The sequence below is a fragment of the Equus asinus genome, chromosome 23, assembly GCF_041296235.1.
Source record: "Equus asinus isolate D_3611 breed Donkey chromosome 23, EquAss-T2T_v2, whole genome shotgun sequence".
Classification (NCBI taxonomy): domain Eukaryota; kingdom Metazoa; phylum Chordata; class Mammalia; order Perissodactyla; family Equidae; genus Equus; species Equus asinus.
The window spans coordinates 48,979,775-48,997,531 of NC_091812.1; the positions used below are offsets into that span (position 1 = coordinate 48,979,775).

At 38.5% G+C, this 17,757-nt stretch overlaps 1 protein-coding gene across 15 annotated transcripts in view; it reads right to left on the reverse strand.

Moving 5' to 3' along the window:
• The window catches only part of BNC2 (basonuclin zinc finger protein 2), a 416,429-nt gene that overhangs the window by 233,063 nt on the left and 165,609 nt on the right, over nt 1-17,757 (reverse strand). For 10 of the 15 annotated variants that reach the window (XM_044757040.2, XM_044757042.2, XM_044757041.2 and 7 more), the window contains one exon: nt 13,703-13,786. The exons of the other annotated variants lie outside the window; for them this stretch is intronic. In XM_044757040.2, coding sequence (XP_044612975.1) covers nt 13,703-13,786 — 84 coding nt within the window. The remainder of the gene's footprint in view (nt 1-13,702; nt 13,787-17,757) is intronic. 15 annotated transcript variants of the gene reach the window in all.

The following is a 17,757-nucleotide window of genomic DNA, read 5'->3' on the forward strand; positions in this document are numbered from 1 at the left end:
TCAAAATCAAGGATATGGGATATAATTGGGGCAAGGCCTATAAATGTTTTGTGCTTCGATGTGGATAAAGCAACAGACCTGTGTCCATGAAAGGGAAACGCATTACCTATTCCAGATGACTCTGGTCCTAACGGTGAATGGCCTATTGCCCAAGTGGTATGCTAAAATTATTGAGGAAAATGGTAATAGTCCTCTTAAATAACAAGGTGGGGGTAAAGGCACACCTGAACTCACCTGAGAAGCACACTACCACAAATGAGGCATTCAGAACAGCAAGTACTCCAGAGCACTCCAGGCTTTTAAACCCACACTAAAAACAAAGTATCGGTTCCTAGAGTGGGCTCTTCCTCTGCACTACTAAAAATCCTCTGTTTCACCTCTTCTTGAGCCACATTAACCAACTTCCCCATTTACAGCTAAGTAGCGTCTTACTCTGAGTTTGCCCCATGTATCTCGGGCTTCCTGACAACCTGGAAGAAGACGCTTATGCTCAAGTCAGAAGTGTGGGGCGTTAATGATCATGCTCAGAGAACCACAATGATCAACTGAGAATGAGACCCAATGGGTCAACATTTCCCCCATTCTATGTTTGGGGGAGACATTTTCATGAGATGCCTAAGAAGGCCTCAGTGAGAATGAACACCATTAGTAGTAGTACTAATCACCTCAATAATTCATCTTTGTATTGGCCTCCCTTGGTCCTCCATTCCTGCTCTGAGATCTACTCAAATTAAGTACCTTTATACAAGTCACTGTCTCAGGATCTGTCTGCCGGAGGACCTAGGTTAAGTCAGCTCCCCAAAAGACATCCTAAAATGTACAGATGAAATAATATCTGACTGTATCAAAATGAAGAGATCAGAGAGACATAACTCACAGTAAAAAGGAAAAGATACATGATAAAAGGAGAGAAACCAGGAAAGCATAGGAAGGATAGAGCTACATTTTTCCATCCAAAAGAATAATCAGCCCATGGAGAAGTCATACTCATCAGAAAAATTCCGAGGGGTGCAACTCGTAGCCCTTTACTTTTACCACCAGTGCTTCTACTTGACAGAGGGCCAGACTATACCCCAGAGCTTCTCATTGGCTCTGGTCACATGTATCACTCCCAACTAGAAACAGGACACGTAGTCTCATACTGTCTTCTCAGCTCTCTGAAACCCGCTTCCTATAAGAACTGAGAAGTAGGCTCTAGTAAGCAAGCAGAGGAGAGCAGTCAGCCCACTGTTAGTCACTCCTTCAACTCAGAAGTCATCCTATCCCACCATATGCCTGGCTTGTCAGCACCCTGATTTCAATTCTGGTTTGACAAGTATTGTCCTGAAAGGCTTCCAGGAAACAGACCCAAACTCCATCAAATAAATCTGCATAGTTCAACAGAGATTGAAAATCCAAGTTGCATAATCCAGAAAAGAGCCAAGTGCAACAGTGAAAATGTATCCTTACACGTATTGTGAGGTTGTCTTACGCCACAGTTTCTCTCATTAAGAAAACCCTAAACAAATCATTCACGGGTGATTGGTCTGAAATATTTTAGTGGTTACTGATTCACAAAACCACAGAAATAATACACATTCTGCCAACAGCCAGGGACGTTGCTATGGCATCATAGATAATCATGGTGGAGACAGGAAGATCTGTGGCACTCCTATGAAGATGAGACAAAAGCCCTTAAAATAATCTATCCAACTATCTGATCTGTCAATTTGGAAACATTTAATATCAACACAGGCGAGTAAAGAAGGAAAAAATCCTAACTGTTCAGGCCAAAATGAAATCACAATTAAGATTTTAAGTTACACATTCATAATTGCCCTGTGCATAATCCTAAAAGGACATCGTTCTGAATCCATTTTCTAGATGAGATTAAGTAGGAACAGCAAAACACCAGTCATCAGGCTCCATTCATAAAAGCAAATCAAGAGGGAATTACCTGTGACTTTTTTTTCCTGCAATTTATTAGTTAAATTTTCGGATACCACTGTCATATTCTGTTAAAGAATAAGAGAATGTCATGGAGTCGTGAAGCAACCTGAGAGCAAGATCAATAAAATGCACACCTCTGATTTAATTTCTCAAAAGCAAAGTTTTCATTTGAGGACTTAAGGAAACCAGCTTCATGGAGTCAGGGGGATGGGGATGAGGAAAGTAAGCAGAGTAAATAAGAGAAAAACACCAAGCAAAAGTTCTGAATCAAATTCTAAATAATGACATTAAAAATTTCCTTTGCACTGGGATTCCTAATTGTTTTTTGTTTTTTTATTTTTTCATAAGTGTTTCTGCTTTCTGCTCTCTAGCTGACAGGAGTGCTTGCTTTCCATTCCATACAAAAAGATAATGAATGTTCCTTGCATGCGTAAGACATGAACTTACATAACTAATAGTTATAAATAAAATTCTTTTGCAGATCAAAGAAAAAAAGAACTTTGTTTAGTCAAGAAATTCCTAATGGCTTCATTTATAAGTAAAACTTTCTCTTTATTTGAGACTCAGTAGCACAGCAGAGTACAGCTGGAAGACAGCAGGTAGCGCTCATAACGAATTTTGCACAGTTTTGAGAAAATCCTATCTGAAGTCAGTTTCTTCTTCTGGGGTCAGCAGATGAGTGGTTCAAAAAGAAGAAACTACCCCAGGGAGCATCATGAGATACGAAAAACAACAAAAACCCACACAACTGGAGGGTTCGGGGAGGAACATTCCTGCTAATTAAACTTTCCAGTTCTTATGGTCCTCTACATACACAAATCCCAGTCGAGAAAGGCGTGCAGGATCAGGCCTGTACCAAGAAGAAGTCTACCATCATCACATTAATTCTATTATTACTTCATAATGCTAACCAGCCAAGTTTACACAGAAGAGATTAAATAGCAAGATAATCTTATAAACAATGCTCATTTCATCAGTTTGATTTATATCAGTGACTGTTCTTCTAATTAATTTATACATCCACATGCTTTAATTTACACAGACAGACACCTACACTGGGGTAGGATAGCTATTTTTTTAATGTCTTGAACTTTGAGACGGGTTCATGTTTAGACTTCCCAGTGTTGCTGTTTCAGTTCCCCCACGCTTCCAAACTGAAGTGACTGTTAAAATACTTTGCATTAAAGTCGAAGCATGCAGAAAGAAAATATTTTACCAAACTCAATACCTATCTCCCCCTGGCAATATTTATATGTTTAATTTTAGTTGGTGTAGCTTTACTCAACAACCAGATCTGTCCACTCCAAAGCTGGCCATCTATCTCTTCTAACTAATAAGCCCCTCAAAGTCTTTTCGATATATAAGTTCATCTTGTTATAGCATCTATCTTAAATTCCTATATTAGTCTTAATGCAGTTTCTAGTGACTTAGAGGCGGGGAAAGCCGCTAATTGAAAAAATATATATCATTTCTACTAACATCGGGGGCTTGGATAAAATTTTTAAAGTACCCTCTCCAGGATGCTGGTTTACAACAGCAGGTACCACCAGTCAACAGTTAGAAATGGGAAAATTCCAGAGAGCGAGGAAAATTCAACTCATCCCAATTCCGGAAGCAGAAAGATCAAAACAACATCTCTGAATCCAGACCCCTTACAATAAGCTATCAGTGACATCATGCTAATGCCAGCACTCTTTGAAACCCTTAAAAAATAACAACATAAAGGAATAGCCTGGTGTCACTATTATTCCAGTTTAGTCGTTTTACAACTTCCACGGATAGTTTCAGTGTGGGGACGAGGATGTCTGTTTACTTATTTAATCAGGCAGGCAAAAAGGTTTTTACTTGTCTTTGATATAAAACTTTTATTTATATATTTGATCAATGTTTATTTGTAGGACCTTAATACAATAACAGATGTCAGCTACACTATCTGTTTTTGATTATAAACTCCTAGAGGGCAGAGACCCTGTCTATTCAGCTCACTTTTTATAGGATGCAAACACAGTACCATACCCAAAAAGGCACTTAAAGATGGTTTTTATAATAACAATGGATCAAGGGGACCAGGTCTGCTTCTATGCTCCATGAAACTCCACTGGCATGTATTGAACATTAAAGAGTAACACTTTTATATTCTTGGGTAACTCCATTCTTCAGATGTCTGTAATGGCACTTTTCTTTTGAAACAGGGATTATTTAGATGGAACTATTTCCACCTCTTAAGGTTCAAGAGTCAGCTTTTGTCCAACACCTAAATTCTATACTAACTGACACTAGAAGATGAAAGAAAAAAGAGCCAGCCCCAAACATTCCATTTCTTAACATTAAGTTAGCACACTTCCCGCATCAGGCAGAAGGATCTGTTTTCGTGGGGGAAGCTGCCAAGACCCCAACCCTGGGACCTAAAACTGCAGCCTCCTTGCATTCGTCATGTTCACTCGGATCACACAGAACAAGGCACACAGTGAGTTAAATAATTTCCTGTGATGAGAAAAAACTTAGAACACTGCTACATAATACTTACAAACTCTAAAGGAAGAAAAACCAGTAAACAATATCTTAAAGGCTCTGTTCTGACACATCAGAAATGGAGAAATTTTACTCACTATGTAATTTTGGGTGAGTCTTTTAAAATTTCTGGGCCTTGATTTCCAAATCTGTGAAATGAAGACATTAGATTGTACAACTTCAGATCATTTCCAGATTGAAAAAGATAATTTCCAGACTGAAACATGGAAAAGCAATACTGAGTCCTAAAGACTCTTCCACACAAACTGCAATTCCTCTGTCTCCCCAAACAAAAGGTTTCTTCTGGTCTTTTGCCCGTGGAGGTAAGGGGACTACATGTTCTCAATGTAAATTATTCATTAGGACTAACTCCCACAAAATATTCGAACAGAACGTCACTAGCTATTCTTGTAAACACAAAAAAATAGGGATTTATATGCAATGATATATGTTGTATGTATATACAAAATCCATACACATGTGCACACTCCCACATAAACACACAACTCTCTCTATTCAAGCCAAGAATTAAAATACTTCCTGCTTTCCTATCTTTTCTTCCTCCTTGTATGAAGCTTCTACAACTTAGAAACTTACATGAAGTAAAAATAAGCGTCTTCTTTAACATTTCTTATCCTAATACTGACAGTTTCCAACATGAAACAGCTTATGTTAAGTTGATCATCTGAAATCTAGATAACATTCTCTGAAATGGTAGTATTGAGAGAGAATGCAGAATATAGTTAAGTTCTCAGGTCATTCAACCAAGGTTTATTTAATCTAAAATGTACCTGAAATATAGAACTCCAGATATAGAATCTATGTTAATGCTCCTTAAGCAGAGAGTAACAGTAACAGTAACAACAGCAGGAGAAGAATAAAGAAGGTCCTAAAATATGTAGGGGCACCCACTTCACACTCCACTAAAATAAAAAAAGGAGGGAAAAAATCTTCAGTTCATGAAACTTTTTATCTGTATTTCCTAAGACACTTTCAAAAGAAAACTTCAAGCAACTACTGAGTATACAAGTACACTATCATTTTCTTATTTGTTTTGAGAAACAAATAAATGCACTACAGAATGCAGTGATTTCTTCCAAGAAAAGAAGAAAAACGTAAGTATCTTGCTCAAAAGTTCCTATGTTCATCTTGGATTTCTTATTCTTGGGGAAAAACATCGTAAAACTGCTTAAAGGTGAATAATATTTAAATAGTCAACATACGTGAAATTTTCAGCAAAAAAATTTTCCTGATTTCTATCTGCTCAGCCAACAGAAGCGAGTAAAATGCATTTATATAATAAGAATGCATTCACCATTAGTTATGTGCTAGGCATAGTGCCTTACACATAGATTATCTCCTTATCCCGTTCAACAATGCCAAGAAGATAGATCTGAAGAACTCAAGTCTTCCTATTCTGTTTATTCAATTAAAACAAAATTCAAAGATCAAAGCACACAGAAGCAATACTCTAACTATTGGCTACTCTCTTAGGAAACTCAAGCGCTTCAGTTTGAGTGTCTTCCTCCTATGTCAGTGTAAGAAGGAAGATGGTAACTGGGAGCCACAAATTTCTGGCTTCCTTCAAAACAATCCCATTTAAGAGTCCAAGGAAAGGGATAATTTAGTGAGTACTCTGCATTCCTTTTAAAAAAAACTAATCAAAGTTCATTCATATTCCTTAAAAAAAAAAAACCACCAATGGTCACACAAGTTTGTATAAAATGCAACCTAAATTTTATAAGTTTAAAATTTAAGTAACTGCGGATACTAATCTTTTAACTAGTAGCAGGAAAACCAAGAAATAAAAACACAATTGCAGTTTAACACTACAGAAGATGGAGAATGAGAACAGGTTGTAAAGAGAATTGAATATAAAAGGATGAGAATAAAGGAAAAGAGAAAATGGAGAAGGAAAAAGAGAAGAAAAAAAGGAGATTCACAACAGGGAAAAGAGAAATGAGCGAGAGAGGAGACTGACAGAGCAAAGAGAGAGAAGACGCTGGCAGGAAAATGGCTCTTAGCCAAGACTTGCGGAGCCCTGGACCATCGCCTCTATCTGACAGCGGGATTACCTCTCCGATGGTTTTTAAAAATGCTTTCTGTATCTAAATGGTCTCGTTTTATTTTTCGAATTCCCATGTTTATTTTGAAATGAAAGTTCAAGTTTGAAAACTTTGCTTATGTGTAAAGGAGTGACTTTTATTTTAGAAACGCATGTTGGAACCTTCACATCACTGCTCAGTTTAGTGCTTAAAACCTCAGAGATACCCCGACATTCCAAACTTGACAGTCTTTCCTTTGGAAAGAAATGAGGGCTGCCTCTTGTCACCGGGCCTGAAAATTACATTTCAAATCGGTCTTCACGATTGTGCAAAGCCTAAAAATAGGTTCATTTGCTTGAGGAGTAAGCTATCACCAAAGATAATTGTTTTTATTCTCAAGAAAACAATGTAGTTGTGTCCAAAGTGTCAGAAACTCTCAAAGGGACATCCAAAGTTGATCATCAGAGCCTGATGTACGTATGGACATCATCTGTACATCAGGTGTATGTCTGTATACTCCAGCCTGGGGTACGCATGCAGAGCAATGGCACGGAACATTGTACTCAAAGCCAGACTCTATAGAAAGGTAAGCTGTGCATCAATCAATTCAGCATGGCTTAGCAGGCTAAGAACCCCACCCACCCACCCTGCCTTAACGGGATGGCTTGTTTCTTTCTACCCATCCACCTACCCATCCTCTCTGTGCTCCAATATACCACTGGTCCTTACAATATCCCTCAATACCGTAGGAATGCTTTTATATAAAAATTCATTAGATAATGTACCACTTTCAATATATTGATCCTACAAACTCTAACTCTGTAAAGTGGTTCAACACGATGTCATCACTACACGGCAACTTGTTTCATTTACAGTATGTTTCACTTCTACTCATGAACTAATATAATTCAATTTTTTTTTTACTGCACACAGGCTGCTAGACACATGTGCATGGCAAATGGAATCTGAACTTAGCTTAACAGCCTCATTTATTCCTGATGGTTTAAATTATTTCATCACAATTAATGACACCCCCTCAGCTTCCTGTGCAGCGCTGCCAGATGTTCAGAGACCACAAAGCCACTCTCTTCTTTGACGGCTGGTGACAAGTCGTCCTCTGAAGGACGTTCCCTAGGTACATGGGCCGGATGACACCTCCATTGCTTAGCACCTCTCTGCCTCCCAGAGTAACCATGTTGAGGAAAAAGCAGGAAGACACGAGAAACCAGCAAATGCATTAGCGAGGGCAAATTATGTGAAGTGATCTAAACTCTGAGGAACTTGGCTCCTGCCACAGGAGTTCTAACCTTGCTGTTTGATGAAAGAACTCTGCGCCTCCATCTTCCTCCAACCGCTGAGTGCCTAGCATGGCGTCAGGCCTCAGGGAATGTCAAAGAACAATGAAAATATAAATTTCTCCACAGGGATACTTATTGGTTTTGGTAATTTTGTTTTGGAAGGGGTGTTGTTTAAATTTACCATCTTCATCATGATCAGCATCTTGTTTCTGAGAGGGACCAGTTTGAACAACTTATCATTGTCTACATCTTCCACTACGATTAAACCTCCTATGCTATTCAACAGACACTTCCAATAGAAACGCACAACATTTTGGCAACTTGTGCTAAACGGTTTCCCCGTTTTTCCTTTGTAAGGTTTACTGAGATATAATATAATTGATACAGAAAAAGCTGCACACATTTCATATATACGTCACGATGAGTTTGCTTTACCTCTTTTTCTTAGGCTTGGTAGGATTTATTCTTTTCAGGGGCTGCTGGTTTTTTGTTTTTGTTCTTGTGAGGTTTTGTCTGCTGTTATTTTGTTAATTTTTTTTTAAAGAACACACTGAAAAACAGACTTCACACTTTTCCTATTTTGATTCTAATAGGAGCAAAGCCATTTACTTTTTTCCTTGACAACAAAAAACAATTTTTCTAAGCACAAAATTCAGAAACAGTAATTATCTTACATGCATCGTTTGAATTTCTCACAAAAATATAAATCTGTATAATTACAGGTAGCTAAGAGGGTGGCAGAAATAGTAAACACACTACCACTTTTACAGTAAGAACCCAATACTACAGCTCTAATTTGGAAAACATTTCCATCAACTAGAGAACATGTGGCAGACATTTTATGGATTATTTTTTAAATGTTTAAAAAAAAAAAAAAAAAAAAGGCTGATCTTATTCGGGGAATAAGGGGCCTTTTCGTTTGCCAAAAACTGTAATAGGAAAACTGAAAGGCCACCTGTGTCAGCCCACCCTATAGTAGGAACACAAGCTATAAGAGCATTTTGAAAAATATTTTTAAACTGAGATGAGAAAAAGAAATCAATATCAATACAGATTCCAAGCAGATGCAAAAGGCTTCTGTGCATGTGAGCGATTATGTGTGTGGCCTACACAGGCTAATTTCAGATGCCTCCAAAACTCAGCGTACTTTCTCTTTTATTAGCTATTTGGGATTAAAACTAGGAGCTCATTCATATTAACTTTGACAATGGACACAAATACCGGGTAAGTTAACCAAGCCAATCCAGTTGGATTTTCCCCTTCATGGATGACTTTTTTAAGCTTAAATGACCACTGAATTTTACCAGACATGCTACACTTAATATTTTGACAGTTATTTATTAAAATTACTTTCCTAGGAAGTCTATGAAACCAACAGTCTAGTTTTTATCAGATTTGAGGAGATCAGAAAGAAGTCGTGATGATGGCATACTCACAGCCAGCAGACAACAATAGGAAACTCTTAGCACTCCCAGAGTTGCATCAAATTTTCCATGGACCGAAACTCAAATGAAATAGTTCAATTACGGAGAGGTAGATAAGTAAAATAAACAACTAATTTCATACAGTGAAGTTGGGGGAGAGTCATATGGACCTCATTCTGTTGTCTCCAAACACTTTATCGGAGGGGAAAAAGGAGCTGAATAAACTTTAAACTCTCATGTAGGGATGGATTGCTTGTGTGTCCCTGGCAGATGTGGAAAGGAGATGAAATGGGCAAGGGAGAATCAAATATCCCATCACTGCAGGTTTGTGGAGGGAGAGCGCATTGCAAAGATCTCACATCTGGCAATCATTTGTCAATAGCTGGAAAGAGAACGGCAGGAAACTTTCTGGCTCTTGGAGAAGATGAAAAGACAAAAACCATGTGTCTCACACACACACACACACACACACACACATACTCTCACTCTGCAATGGTACAATGACTACTACACTTATTCTCCACCCTCCTTCCCCCCGCCCAAATTTAATGATCTTCAGATATACTCTACTCCACGGTCAAAAACATGCAGTCACTTGCCTTGTTAAAGCTGCAGTGTATGTACCTTTTTCAAATAAACCCCAGGGCTGATGTGAGAAAATCAAAATCAGTCAAGCATAGACCGCCTGGTACTTTGGGCAGGAATCCTTGTGGTTTAGTCAATAAACAGAATCTGAATGAAAGACACCACAGTAACTAGACAGTAAGGTTTTGAACAGTTCTGAACCTGAAGGGGGTTGGGGAAGGCGGGTACACTAGTGACCACGGACATAAGGTTACCGGTCCACTGAGATTGCTCACTCTACCTGTGACGTGACTGTGTTTAGCATAAGGTCATGTGCTGTTTCTAACATGTACTCAAAAAAAGAGTGAACTTCTATCTGAGGGATGTTGTGAATGAATGAACGTGAATGAATTTGGGGAGGGAACAGTTTAAATAATTATACCTATTTAACAGGGTGGGAAGGGGAAACCTCAGATTCTGTTTAGTCCACACTGGTGATAACACAGAAAATTTGCCAGCTTCATTATGAGTCCATAACAACGACCAGCTTTGCCCCAGTAGGTTTTCCATGTAATAAAAAGTTTTCAAGACAACCCACACAAAATTAATTAACTTCTCCAAAATTGTAGGAATTTAAATCTGTTCATGGTGATCGATAGACTTTAATGGGCAGGTTTTGGTTCATCCTTATGCTGCATTTAACTAGCAGCAGCCGCCGAGCTTGTCCCTGTGATTCCATAAGTGAATGCTGCAGGTTGTTTAATAACCTGGCAAATTCACAGTAGCTTGTCAAATTATTACAGGAACAGTGTCATCACTAAACAAGCCTGATCACGGTTAATTACAATGCAGACTAGAGAGCAGCCACAATTGTTCATTAATTACAGGAAGCACCTCATTTAAATTTTATGGAAATTTACACTTGCACCCCGGTATGTCTGGAAAAAAAAAAAGTGATCCTTCACGCATTCACAGAAGAAAGGAGTCTGTGGTTTATGAAACATCACAGTCAATTGTGTCTAATCTGGTACTGAAATATTGGTTCATTATTTACTCTAATTTTCTAAGCACTTTAGTGGTGAAAAATACCAAGTCAACCCCACATCTTGAATTCCCAACCAAGAAAGGAACTGTGCTGGGCTAACTGTAACAGCTTAATACATGAGGAGGCACAATTAGAGTCCGAAAGTAACTTTTCTCTGAGTAAAAATAAAATATTTAACAGCAATTAAGGGAGGTCTAAACTAGAATAGTGATTTCCCATAAAATTACATAAGAGCAAAATTTTTTGCTACTATACACCAATTACCCTCCCAAGCTAAAAAAAAAAAAAAAAAGTACACAGCTTCATACCCACTTCAAAAGCCACTGAGGAAAATCAACAAAGTTAGACAGGGAATCAACACGTTGATTTCTAGCCATTTTTTCTACATCAAGCATATTAACACAAAAAGACAGCAGCTGCCCTGCAAAAGTCAAGTCAGGCATAGACTTCAAGGATGACAGTCATTCAAAACCAAAGATATATTCATGAAAGAGTGTCGGGGATCTTGGGAATATTAAATGATAAAGTTGCTAAACTATTTGAAATTTTAGTGATAAAAGGAGAGGGTTAAAAGGAAGCAGGTAAGAAGAGGAAGTGGGTTCCACCAGTTATGAGAACTCACGTCAGCTAAAATACAAAAGTAAACCAGGTATGGGCGCTGTGCGTCTAATGAAAATCCTCCGTAAGAAAGGATATAAACAAACCATTGCTCCTAAATCGAGGTGCACAAGAGGTCACTCTCAGAATCAAGAGGCCAAACAGCAAATCCTCTAGTGGTTAGAATGCCTGGCTCTGGGGGAAAGCCTGAGATCCAAGCAGGGAAAGTAGATGACTCTGGCAAGTCCTATAGTGAGTTCCCTGGAGTGTAGAGTTGGACTGAAAAATAAGAAATGGCTCATTCTCTAGGAAAAAAAAAAAAAAAAAAAGGACCAGAATACACATGCCATGGCAAGAATGAAAGGACTCTAAGCTAAAAACTACTCCTGGAATTGTTAGCTGGTGAAGAACATATGAAGTGTCAAGTTTTTTACGACTGACATAATATGGATACACACCAGATATTATTAAAATGTATGGAACCCATATTTAGAAAGAAAGGGGAAAAAAGAGAGAAGGAGATGGTTCAAGGGGGTCCCAGTTAATTTACCAATTCACCATAGTCGACTATCTTTTAACGGATTCAACTTTTCCACTCAGTCCGCCAAAATGGTGTTACAAGACAAGAAATCCAATAAAATAAGCACTTTCATTTCTTTGCCCAGCAACTTGGTTTTCTTTGCAAGGCCCATGCTGAATTGTTAACTGCACAATCTAACTACCTCCAACTAGGGTTTCACTAAAACAAGTAAATATACATCTTCTTCCTTGGTATGCCAAAATAATGTGCTCCATTGGTCTCTTTCAGTTTTATATCACACACTCACATCTGCAAAACCCATTGATCTCTGTGCTATAACTCCAGATTCAAAAACAGATTATCCAACAACCACCCATGACAGACCATTCCAGGTGATGTGTTTGAAGAACATCACTCGTCCTACCCAAAGAGGTCAAGGGTCAGACTATTCTCCATGAAAAGTCTTCCATCACTCTGCACTTATGTGTCACACACAAGCTGTTAGCTTTCTAAATCTGGGAAATACATGATCATGTCTCATATGTGTCACACCTGCTTTTCTGTTGTATCATAGCCATACACCACCCAGACAGTACCGGCTTGTGGCACAGCAGAGCTCAGGTGGTCTTCCCTAGGCCAAGAGCAGGTGTGCAAGAGATGTGTACCCTTCAGTACCATAAAAACTAAAACCTCCTCCTACCGCCACTTCCACCTTCACTCTCGCTGTGAAGGAGTCAATTTTTAAAATTATTCTCTTTTCTCATGTGGGGTGTCTAAATCAGTAAAAATGTTTTAAAACCAAGCTCACTATGCTCATCCCATAAGTCTGAAAATTTAGAAAATGATGCCAAGTGGAGGCCCTAAAAACATAGTATGACTTTGCTCATGCTAGGAGATGCTATCCATGTTGAAACTTCAGCCTGTATCTTTGCATCACTGGAACACATATTCCTTAGACATTAAAAGGTACATGGAAGTGGAGACTTGTCTTTGGCCAAGACGTCATATTTATATTTTTAATTTACAGTATACCAAACTGCTTCTAATGCCTCAAGACCACACAAAATGAACAGAATTTCAAGTCAATACTTCCATGAAAAATGTACTTTGCTAATAAATTTAATGTTATACCACAGGACATATCTCCCAATCCGTGAAGAGGGGAGACACTTATCATTAAGTCCTATTTTTCTAATACAGAGCCCAGCTGAATGGCTTCTGTTCTCCTGAGCTGGGAGACCATCATTGTGCAGGAAGCATGACTTGTTCACCCTGTATCCCAGTGCCTAGCACAGTACTTAGCACATGACAGATGATTTCAAATGATGAAAGCTAATATTTACTCAGTGCCTGTTACATGCCAGGCACTGTGCTAACTGCCAGATAGACATCACATTTAATCCTCATAATCACCTCGTGTGATAAATCTCCATTTTATAGACGAGAACACTAAAGCTTAGTTAGGTTCGGTGACTTGCCAAAGGTCTCACAACAACTTGCTTCGTCAACCTAGGCGGCCAGCCTTCAGAAACCCCGTTCTTGTCCACCGCAGTATATGCTATTTCTTGAATGCATAAATGAATGGTCTCCAGTTACAGACAACTAATCCTGAAAAGGACTTTTTGCTGCACATATGCTACTTTGGTCCCTCTTTTATACCTGTCTCAATGGTAGTCTGTCTCCTCATGGCATTGATGTATCTGTACGGCTTTCAGGGACCACTGTTTCTGTCACACCACCCCCAACTGATAAAACAATAAGACTCCAACCTGGACTTCCAGCCTCTGGTCTGGCTCCTCCAGGTTTGGGCAAAAGTCTGCACCCAGCACTCTGCCAGCACATGCCACTGGAACCTGGGGGAATACGGCCGAGTTAGAAGCTGGCTGTGGAGGCTACTGAGAACCACACACAAACACCCCTGACCCAGGCAGAAGCAGGGACACCCCAACTGCAGCTCTCGAACAGCTCATCATGGCTTCCCAGGTTTTTGACACTTTGTAGGTCAAATATATTGTAAATATCCTACATCCCAGTTTATTAATGACCAGAAGGTAAATCCCAAAAAGGAAAAGATCCAGATGAATTTTATTCCCCCTTGCATCCGCAGCATGGACCAGTAAGTAGGCACTTAATAAATATCTGTGGACAGAAAGAGGAGAGAAGAAGGAAGGTAAAAAGGAAGGAAAAGAAGAAATGAGTGTAGGGAAAAAGAAATAGACTTTCTGTCTGATGTCAGTGATATTTTTTCCTGTATCTTTTAATTTGTTTATGTGGGAATTAAGAAAATTGCTCTCTATAATACCTAAAGTTCCTTTGCACTCTTAACACACCTGTTTAAATTTCTTTTTCCTGTTCCTGGTATAAGTTAGCACAGGCAGACTTTATTTATCAATATTTATTCTTTATTTGCTTACTATCTTTAAATTACACTTAAGAGGTTTACTTGATGTCTGTTCTAATAATAAAAATGATAACAAAACAGCTACAATTTAGTGAATGTTTCTCTATATCTAGAATTCCACCCTGAAAGCCACTAAGATTCCCTTTCAAAATTAAGTTTTCTAATATAATTAGTCAATCTCATCCTGAAATACTGCCTACTGTCACTTGTTTACTTCATTTTAAAATTTTTAAGACAAAATAATTTAGATTCCATCTAAACCTGTTTTTTTCTTTTTAAAAAAATTTCTCTAAATCACTACTTAGTATTTCCAAACACATACTATCTTCATTAATCATCTATCTATATGTACTGAATCTCAATCCATCAATTGGCTTCACCTCACCTGTCTTCTTTCCCAGTCAAAGCCCTCCTTTGGTGCTTTGTTTTGTTCTATTCTTTAATTCCAATTAGGATCATCTGTGCCAATCAATTTTCTTTCTTCAGAGATCAGTTTTCAGCCAAGCATGCTGCCATAGAAGGCATTTCTTTCTTTCTTTTGACCCACAAATCAGTTCACTTCTCCAAATTTAAACAATTTTCAATAAGCTCCACTTTGCAAATTCACTAGCGAACATCACTAATTTTTTTAAAAAGCACTCAGTCAACTCTTCACACATTTTTAGGTTCAACTCTCCCGTTCTTTTCAAGTCTCTTCTTCTTCCTTCCTGCCTATCTACATAAGGTGAAATGGACAGATTGTCATCTGTCTTTGAACTTAACCAGTCTTTACCCACAAATTTCACCAGCGGAGCCCAAGAGGGGAAGGAGAGGGATGTCACAATTATTGAACACTTGCAATGTGCCAGTCACCATGTGGCACCTTACATATAGATTAACCCAATTTTTTCCTTTCAACCATCTTATGGGATATGCGCATCTCCATTTTACAAATGAAAAAAAAAAAAAAACCGAGGCTTAGAATAGGTAAATAGCTAGTTCAGAGTCACATGCCAGAAAGCTGCAAAGCGCAAACTTAAAAAATAAGAAAATAATTGAGAACATATTCTGAAGAAGGTAATGAAAACCATGTAACAATTGCAGTTAGTGGTACCCATTCTGGAGACATTTGTGGATGTTTCATGTGAAAAAAATCACAAAGACGACAATAAAAGGAAACAGAGAAGTTACAAGAAATCAAGATCTACTACTTACTCTTTGGCCTAGGACAATACAGGCAATGTAAAAAGGAATGTATCCTCTAACTTGAGGAACGGGAAAGAAATGGGGCATGGAGAAGAGTAGAGACACTGCATGTGTGTCGTGTCACACACACAATGATGCTGATTCCACCCCTCAGTTGACATATGGAGGCACTCTAATGAGTTCTGCAAGAGTGATTCTCCTGAGGGTGCGATGGAAGGACTGGAAAAAAATTAATCTTAGAATATTCCATAGCAAAATGAACTCCCCCAAAAAGCTTCCTATAAAACCTCAATAAATGTGACAACTGATTATAGCAGATTCCATGAGCCTGAGTATACATTGCAAATTAAGTGTAAACAATACTTTATTTCATGCACACAAAACAAACTCCTACTTACCCTGATATTTTCTGACCGTGTCACAAATACTAAGTTCCCAGTTTCTCTTTACCCTCATAGAATGCATTTTATAAACATTCTCAAGAGGAAAGGAGAAAGTTAAACAACTACAATTATACTCAATTACAACCTCAGACACTTAGAAATACACAGTTTCTGAGAGAAAACAAAAAGGTCTGTGAATAAGCTGGAAGGAAATTGTGCCAGTCTACTAGAACGTTTCAACAATCCAAATCACGAAAAAGAACTATGAGGGTCATGGGCAGCCCTCTCCAACTCAAAATCCTAGAATTTCTGAGCAGAAGACAATCCATTAGGATCCATGAAAATGGACTCCCATATTGTAAAGATGAGGAAATTGAGTTTCAAACCAAAACAGCACAGCTTCACTGATGGGTTCATCATCTAATAATGCTCCCCACCCCATCTACCACAATTAGTGTTGTTAATTATCAGAGAAAAAAATTTAAAGGAAAGACAAGCTCTGTTTCCTAATTCATCAAAATGCACCAAGGAAAATACAAAGGATATAAAAGTTGATAACCTAATTAGTTAATAACGGCACACCTAGACAATTAGGCCTTTTGATTTAGAAGCCTCAGGAGTTAGCCAGTTAGCTATAAGCGATCAAAAAAATGACTGACAGAAACAGCAGATATAAATTGTCTAACCTTTTATCATTACTCCATTTTAAATTAAGACAATAAAATATGGTGTGTACCTAACCACCGTTTTCATTGGAATATAAAATTAAATTGATTTGGGGAATTCCAATTTTATCCATTTTATCTGTCTCAATGCCATACTTTAAAACAAAGCTCTACAATGATTTTCACAAAATGTTCACATTGATTTTTATCTCCGAAAAGAAGTAAGACTAAGGGGATTTTTCGCTTTTCATTCTTTTTTGAACTTGATATATTTTGCTTTTAAAGTAATAAAAACACTTAAGTTAAAAAGAAAGAAAAATACTAAAGTGATGGGTGAATATTTCTAAACATTCTGCCACAGGTTTAATTATGGGATGGTAATCGTCTCCTCTCCATCTAAATTCCAGTCTGCTGGTGCTGTAACAGGAAGTAAGAGGCCTCAGAAGGGACCCTCTGCAGTCCCCAGGGGGAGCTGAAGCTGAGTGCACAGCTCCCCTCCTGCACAGACCTCAAAGGAATCATGGTGTGTGAGAGCTATTTACAACTTACTTTGTGTATAATCAGCAGAAACAAAAGATATGACAACAAGCATAAAGGCCTCTCTCTCTCTCTCCTCTCAGGAGACTTCAGCAAGGGAGGGCCAGTGGGCACTCACTTCAGTGTCAAAAGGGCTTCCAGAAAACACATTTTCTGTGGGGCAGGGAGGAAATATGGCAGGCTTCCTACACACACACACACACACACACACACACATGCACACGTGCGCGCACGCTCTTTGTTTACTGAGATCACACCATAAAGACTGTTAGGGACTAGACTTCTGAAAAAGAGGACAGAAAAAGCCCCACATTGTAAATGGGAGTTACCGTTCAAAATATCTGAAGGGAATGGGGATAGAAGGTGGGTGTGACAAAGGAAGAAAGAAAGAGGCACAGAAATGAGAACTCGGGAAAAGAAACGTATTAGCAAGAAAAGGGCTGATAGAGCCTGGGCTGCTTCTCTTCCCATCTGATATTTAATTTTATTTTTAAACATTAAACATTCAGGTAGGCACTTGCCTGATGGGCGCTATAAAAGTCACAGCCTAAATAAACAAACTAACTTCCATGTCAGCTCAAGTCTCTTCAGTGAAGCTGGCCACAACCCAGGTCAGTTCAGAAGTGCATGTGTTTCGGTGGCTTCAGTCTAGC